This window comes from Theobroma umbraticum, unplaced genomic scaffold (genome assembly GCF_002168275.2).
Source record: "Theobroma umbraticum cultivar Fairchild unplaced genomic scaffold, ASM216827v3 scaffold_147.0, whole genome shotgun sequence".
In the NCBI taxonomy this organism is placed as follows: Eukaryota; Viridiplantae; Streptophyta; class Magnoliopsida; order Malvales; family Malvaceae; genus Theobroma; species Theobroma umbraticum.
Window position 1 is genome coordinate 7,908,858 of NW_018397259.1, and position 8,038 is coordinate 7,916,895.

Consider the following 8,038-nt stretch of genomic DNA (forward strand, 5'->3'; position numbering starts at 1 on the left):
TTTCACAATAAGTAAAGAACTTTATTCTCTAATAATTAAATTTAAAGCAGGGTTGTTTCTTGATAAATCACCCAATTAATTAACCCAAAGTTGTTACCTTTAATTATTTCAGAGCAACAAGTAGATACATGTCGTCCATGCTTCCATCACACAATTAGAATAATTGTTATATAATATTATTTAATTTAGAGTGCACCTTTTATTTTTAGGAAAGCTAGTTAAATGAATTAATTTATTTTTTCTTGTACAACATTCAAATAATATTCCTACCGTCTCTAATTCGCCATCCCATAACTACAGAAATAATAATAATTTTGTGGGTCTCTGATCAAATAGCTTTGTGGGCCGCAAATTAAACCTAGCAATTACCAGTTAAATTATTTTGTCAATCCAAAGGGAAACCACTTCCAAATTACATGTCACTTTAGACACAGATTGGCAGTCCTTCCTCTCTTACACACCCTTCCATTACTATTCAATATCCGCTTAAACCCAAGCAGCAGAACCCAAGCCATAGCATTTGCCTCTCTTGGCACCTTCCATGAATCTAGTATCTTTCATATAAGTAATTACTACTTCTTTTTTTTTTTTTTTTTGGCATTTTTTCTTGACCATGGGGAATTCGCAACAAAAGGAGGAGGGATCTATCTGTCATGGTTCTCATAAGCATACCTTGTTCCATGTTTATGTGGAAAAAGGGGACAACCGAGGAAGAATGTGATGTTTGCGACAAGGAGATCTATGGTTTGGTTTAAGCCTGTGAAACATGCAAGTTTTCGGTGCACAGCTTGTGTGCCAAAAAACAGATGCCATCAGAGATTACCCAACCTTCCCACGCAATGCACCAGCTCAGACTTAAAAGGTATGTCTCTGGATTTCTTATGTGAAAGATGTTTCCGCAATTCTCAAGGCCCTAGATTCCACTGCTACAGTTGCGATATCGATGTTGATTTAGCATGTGCTTCTTCAACTAAGGATCAAATCACTCGAGAAGATCAGGGTCAGATACCTGCAGGCAGGGCGAGAAAGAGAATCAATCATTTCAGCCATGGCGAACCATTGGCTCGCTTCAAGTACAGGAAGACAGCAAACTATTATGAAGTTGATTGAACTTGGTGTGACAAGCGTTTATCAGGCATGTCCTATGGTTTGTTTCATACTGGAATGTTTGCTTGCAGGTTCTTTCTCCATGAATCCTGTATTTCTAAGATACCCAAAAAATTGCAGCATCCTTTTCATCCCGCACACTATCTTTACGTGCAATACAACCATGGCGACTGTGAATTCTCTTGCTGTAAACCTAGAAGTTTACCGTATTTACAAATATGTTATAACTGTCATGAGTGTAAATTCTACCTACACATTCACTGTGCTAGGCTGCTATCCACACTCAAACATAAATGCCATAAGCATAGTCTCACCTACCTTTTGAGAAATTCTGGAGTGGGTTTCGGTTTCAATTGCAATGCCTGTGGCCGTGACTGTAATGCCAGAAACAATGAAGAAGGTGCTTTCCACCGTTGTGTGCAATGTGATTTAAGCAGATCCCAATACCACCTATAGCTAAACATAGATATCATAGGCATTTTCTTGCCCTTCATCGTGGGATAATTAAAGATGATTCTGGAGATTTTTATTGTGATATCCGTGAAGAAGAAAGAAATCTGAAGCATCGTATTTATTATTATAAGAAGTGCAGATATATTGCTCATGTCAAATATGTTGTCAAAGAGGTAATAAGCCCACATTTGATCATTTACAATCTCTCTGGGAAATTTTCTATGAATTGCATGCAGTCTCAATGTATCTATTAGTAATTAAAGATAATTCTTTTGCCTTGTTCTATTTGCACAGCTAAATATGTACGTGTTTTATCGAAAAACAACCATGAATAGGATATCTGACTTTTTAGTTTTGGCCATAGGTTTCTGACTCTGAAGTGATGAAGTGAATGGATTTAGTGAAAAGAGTTCAACAGAGTAATGGAAAATTTTCAGAGCTCAAAGAAACAGTTGGTAACAATACCAACAGGAATCACTTGTTTGGGGTACAACCATATTTCTTTTTCTTTGTCATGTTTTAAACAAACTTTTGTTTAGGAAAGTGTGGTTTACTCTTCAAAAAGGTCATTTAAATCCTGAACAAGTATATATGTACATGTACCTTTACAATTAAAGCCTTTAAAGATAATAGCAAGGAAGAATAAACATTCTTAATTCATTTTAATCTACAACTAATTTTTTTAAAAAAAAATATTATTCCAATAACATTTTTCACTGTAGTTCTAGGGGGCCAAACAAGCTCTTACAACATGAAGTGAAGAGCATATGCAACTAAAACTTTAACTCATGTTTAGAGTTCATCAAATTGATTTCCTTAAAAGCATTTATGTAGGCACAAAGTGAATAAAACATTTTAGAAATGGAGAAAATTTGAAAGAAATGTATGAATGCAATGACAACAAAAGCAATGCATGGACAAGATGATATGTAACAGTGACCTTCTGGTCAGATGCAAGAAGTACACCTTTTGTTAAAGGACCTTAAACAAGAGGAAAAGAAGGAGAAGGAAACAGATGAAGAAAGTAGAAGTAAGGATGACGAGGAAGAAGAGAATGACGTTATCGATGGGGAATGGACTAGTGAACTCAAAGAGCAGCATCACAAAGAGGAAATGAGCGAAGAAGGGAAAGAGGAGGAAAATTATGAGGAAGAATATGAAGAGAAAGAAGGGAAGGAAGAGCAGAAGATGGGAGAAGAAGAGGAATTAGAGGTGAACAAGGAAAACAATGATGAAGAAAAAGATGAGGAGGATGACAAAGAGGAAACGACTGAAGAAGAGAAAGAAGGGAAGGATGAGGAAAAGATGGAAGAAGAAGAGGATTTAGAGGAGACTGAGGAAAGCAGTAAAGAAGAAAAAGAAGAGGATGATGACAAAGAGGAAACAAGTGAAGAAGAGAAAGAAGGGGAGCTCAAAGATAAAGAGGAGAAACTTAAGGAAGAAGACAAAGAGAAATTAGAGAATGGAAAAAGCAGTGATGAAGAAGATGAGGATGAGAGCGAAAATGAGAATGAAGAAAGAGGAGAGAAAAATGAAGCCAATCAAGGATAGGCATCGACATCCATCATTGGCTCCAAAACGATGAGCCCTTATCCTTTGAAGCCCTCGAAAAAACCTGCACTCGAGGTACTTTCCTCAACTTTACTTAAAATTGTTAGTATATAATAAAACAAGTTTATCCACTTTCTATCTCTCTTTTGTCCTTTGAGATGCAGATTCAACATTTTAGCCACTGGGATCCCTTGAACCTTTTCCATATAACCAAAAGGTATGAAAATGGTAACTGCCGTGCTTGTTGGCAAGAGCTTAATGGTGCAGTCTACATCGGTAAATGTTGTGAGAATTATGGATTACATAAAGCCTGTGCTGAGTTACCCTATGAGCTGCAACACCATCTTCACTCCCTACATTCTCTCATCCTTTTATCTAAATTCCCTCATTCAAAAATCGCATGCTTTTTATGTGATGAATGTAGAGAATTTTCTGTTGGTTTTGTTTAACTCTGCATGGATTGTCAGTTCAAGCTCGATGTGAAATGCGCAGCGTTAGCTACTCCTAGGATTGGGAGCCAAGAGCCAAAACATGGCAAAAAAGAAAGCAAGTTACTCCATTTCAGTCATGAGCACATGCTGGTCCCTGGCAATCTTGTACATATATCATTAGCATGTTGTGGCTGCAATCTTGTACATATATCAGGCTATTTTTGCCTTGATTGCCTTTATATTATTCACAAATCTTGCGTTAGAACATTACCGCAAGAGATAAAACACCCATTTCATTCGTTACATCCTTTAGTTGCCTTCCAGGATCCTAATTACAAAATGTGTCATGCCTGCGAATTGGGGTTCAAATTGAGGTCTTTCCAGCAGGATTTCATTGGATATGGATGTTTGCAGTGTAAACTTGACTTCCACTTGGTGTGTGCTAATTCCCTTAGGATAGTCTCAAAATCTGGTTCCCACCAGCACAATCTGTACTACTTCGGAACAGATAGCCAAATGTTCTTTGACCACAATGTGCCCGACTTCGGAACATATAGTGAAATATTACACGATGTAGGGGACATTGTGGGAGAACTCCATAAAGTTAGATTCTTGTGTAGTACATGCAATGAAATGTGCAATGGACCCTTCTATCGTTGCGTGGAGTGTGCTGTCAATTTCTATTTGAAATGTGTTCCTATACCGCAAATGATTAAGTCCATCCGTCACATCCATCCTTTTACTCTTAAATACTCTTATGTTGAGGATGACTTGGGAGAGTACTGTTGTAATATTTGTGAAGAAGAAAGACAATCAAAAGATCATATCTATTATTGTGAGGAATGTCAAGGCCTCTTCGTCACTCACATTGGATGTGTGTCTTCACGAGTATGTCCATGTAAATCTATGATCTCTGTTAGAAATAATCTGTCCATACCATTACTAATATTTCAAAAGAACACCACATACAAATTTGTATGCACATAAAATTTCATTTGTAGCTTGGACTGGAAAATTTATAAATCTAACCAATTTGCCCTGTCATATTGAAATTTGATGGATTTAATCAGAATTTTGTACTAATGCTGAAAATATAATGGATCATTCTGTCTTTTTTCTGTTTTAGTTAGAAGCACACTACTCTGTCTTGGCTGGTGAAGCATAGACTTTGTGTTGCATAATATCTACACGGAACTGTACATTTTTTTTCCCTCTAGAATAATTTGCCAATAATCTCCATAATTTTTTTTAAAAAACACATTCATTCTAGGGAGGGAGTCCAAAAACAAACAAAGGAGAGTAGAAGACTGATGGGCAGTCAGTCTTGAATTATCTCCATTTATGAAACAAATGAAATGTGCATATGACAAAAAAAAAAATTGTCTATTAAATTTAGTGAACTATGCTATTTATTTTCTTTCCCGAATACAATGTTAGCAATGTTTTCAGTTTCAGAAACTAACAACATCTTTCCTTTGTCAGGTGGAAGAATCTTCACCAGAAGGATGGAGCAGGGATGTTGGTTAATGTAGGTTCTTTCCAACGCCACATATTTTGGATACGAAGCAACGAAGCTTTAGGAGGTGGACTACAAAGGGACAAGTTTTCTGTTCAGTCAATGATTGGGTCTCCTCAGGAGCTGTTTTCATCTCAGGTTTTTTTGTCTTCTTGTCTGCTGAATGCTAAGAGTTTCTGGCTTGAGCTGGGTTGTTGGGTGCTTTATCTGCTGAGCACGAGCATTTAAGTGGTGGAGCTGAGTTGCTGTTGGTGGTCTTCTAAAAGTTGGGGAGAGGGTTTCGTTTTGAGAGATAGCTGGATGTGTAATTCTGTGGTTTGTAAATTCTGAATGCTGCCTTGTGTGTATTCTTGTTCACATTATGGTTGTCTTCAAGAGGTGAGGCTAGTTTCTTTCATTTTGAAGAGTCTCTTGGACAAACCAGGACAGGATAAGCCTCTGCCAAAGTCTTTTGAGAAGATTGAAGTGTAAATGTTCCAATGCTTCTGAAGCTCAGGTTAGGTTGATGCCAACAATAGTCTTAAACCAAAAGATTTGAGACTGTGGATGGCACACAAATGCTGATGCTGATATATCTGCCTTTCAAAAAAAAAAAAAAAAACTTCACCAGCAACAAGAGCAATCTTGAGTTTGGAGTCAGAATTTAGATCCACGCCGAGAGCTAATCTTTCACAAGGGAGAAAATTGAGATAATGCAATCAAGAGGAGCATATAGCAGAGTGGTAAAGAAAGCAGCCCTACCCTTTCAAGGCTAGATGAAGCATAGATTCATGGAATAACTATCAACACTTAAAAGGAAAATATTTGAAATGTCATGTTATTACTATTTAGTGTATTGGGAGATTGAAGAATATAGTTATAGAAGAACAAGATCCTCATTATCTTGTAAATTTCAATCATGCTCACTATATATGCTAGAAGAAGAAAGCAAATAATGTGATACTGCTAGAAAAAGGAAAAACAACTCGTAGTTTTCTCCTGCTAATAATTGTGATAATGCTAGTTTGTTTTATGTATTAATAATTCTACTTAAATACTATAAAACCCCACAAAGTGGACCGATTACATTCAGCTTTAATTCCCTTTCCTTTATGCAGTACTAGAAATGAAATTTCAGGACTGAAATCTCAGGAGTAAAAGAAAAATTATTCCAGTAATTACAAAATATATAATTCTTTCATATGTCAAAATTCATAATTCCACTTTTGTGTATAGACTAATTATTTAATAATTATGTTATAATCACAAGAGTTGCACACCAATTCTAACATTTGTACGATAAGGTTGAAGCAACTCTATGGAAGGGGGTGATCTATTTTCATTCTTAAAGTTACACGACTGATTTACTTTAAAATGTAAAATGTGCGTAGAAAAAAAATCTAGTCATTCTTATAAACTAATCAATCAGTCAAAATATAGAATTACCCCTATTACCTCTAAATGTCATAAATAAATCTCCCTAATAAGAAATAACTATGCTCTCAAAGGTTAATTATTTGAGTTAACATTCCCTAAAAGTTATCCCAAATTTGGTGTATTCCCTTATTGGATTAATACACTTTTGAATCTTTCAAAAAAAAAGAAATTACCCCGAAATTTACATTAAAATTTCTAAGTTAAAACCGAATATTCAAAGTTTTAATATTTAAACGGATTAAGAGTTTTGATCAATTGTAGCGAATCCCCAATGCAATTGCAGAAAATAAAAATTCATGAGCATTTGTTTTCTATATATTATTGATAATCCCCATGGCTTGGGACATATAATAAAATATAACACCCATTAATTAATCACTTAATAATAAGCGGAGAAATGCATGTATCATATTCTTTGCTCCTCTTTACACTCTGTAAAAGAAGATAATATTTCAAGACAGCAATATATGCTTCATACTTTTACTCTCATGAAAGCAATTCTAATTCATTATAATATAAGGAAGAAACTAGAGAGAGTACATTTTCTTTTCTCCAGCAGTTTCCCCAAGGAAGATTAGAATAAAGTAATAAAGTGACCTCAAATATTCTCTGCCGTTAATTATTTAGAATAATATATTCACAAAATCCTTCCAAATGGTCGTAACTAGTTCAGTTGGACAAGGTAATGGCAATCCCTTAAATGCTAGCTCTTGCCTTTTTTTTTTGTTTTTGTCCATAATTAATCATTCTTTTCTTCCAACATTCCTAAAGGATTAAAGTAGGCAGGCAACTCCGTTTTTAAATTGATTGAAAAACAATCCATGCATTCAAATTTCCTCTTCCTTTTAGTTTTGTGGAAATAAATTTTTATATGGTACTGACGATAAATCTAGGAAGATTATTCTCGAGGAAAAAAGAGTAAAATATAATGATTTAATTCCATTGTACAAAGATGATTGTAATGGGGTCATTTTAAAAGATAGTAATAAACAATCTACTATATCATTTCTCCTCTCTCTCTCTCTCTCCCTGATCTCCATCAACCCCATATCTGTCTGTTTCGAGAATTAAGATGGACATCAAACCTTTCCTTCATAAACACTACTTGTTGTATGATTGCTACGGTCATTACGATAATATTGAGGAGGCGAGTTGTGATAAATGCAATCAGCAAATTGATGGGTGGGCTTATAGTTGTGAAAGTTGCCGGAAGTTCTGGTTGCATTCATATTGTGCAGAAGAGCGACTGCCTCCTCAGATTTCACACCCTCTCCATAGCCAACACCTCCTTACTCTTTTCAAGGGCCACGATGCTGACGATTTCATTTGCGATAAATGCTTCACTCTTTCTCGAGGCCACAGATACCATTGCAGTGTTTGTAATTTCAAAGTTGATGTCTCGTGCGCTGCTTCCACCAATGATGCAGCACTGGAGAAATTAGAGAGCAAAAGATCTGATGAGGGATTGAGAAAAATTCAACATTTCGTCCACCGTGATCGCTTGACGGGTATCTTCAACTATAGAAAAGTTGCAAAGAAACACTACAATTGTGGTTGGTGTGAG

The 8,038-nt window shown here is 35.8% G+C and overlaps 1 protein-coding gene across 1 annotated transcript in view; it reads left to right on the plus strand.

The window, feature by feature from the left end:
- Nucleotides 1-7,490: 7,490 nt before the first annotated feature.
- LOC110415617 (uncharacterized) overlaps nt 7,491-8,038 on the plus strand; it is a 3,282-nt gene continuing 2,734 nt past the window's right edge. Inside the window, exon 1 of the mRNA XM_021427319.2 lies at nt 7,491-7,982. Coding sequence (XP_021282994.1) covers nt 7,547-7,982 — 436 coding nt within the window. The 5' untranslated portion in view covers nt 7,491-7,546. The remainder of the gene's footprint in view (nt 7,983-8,038) is intronic.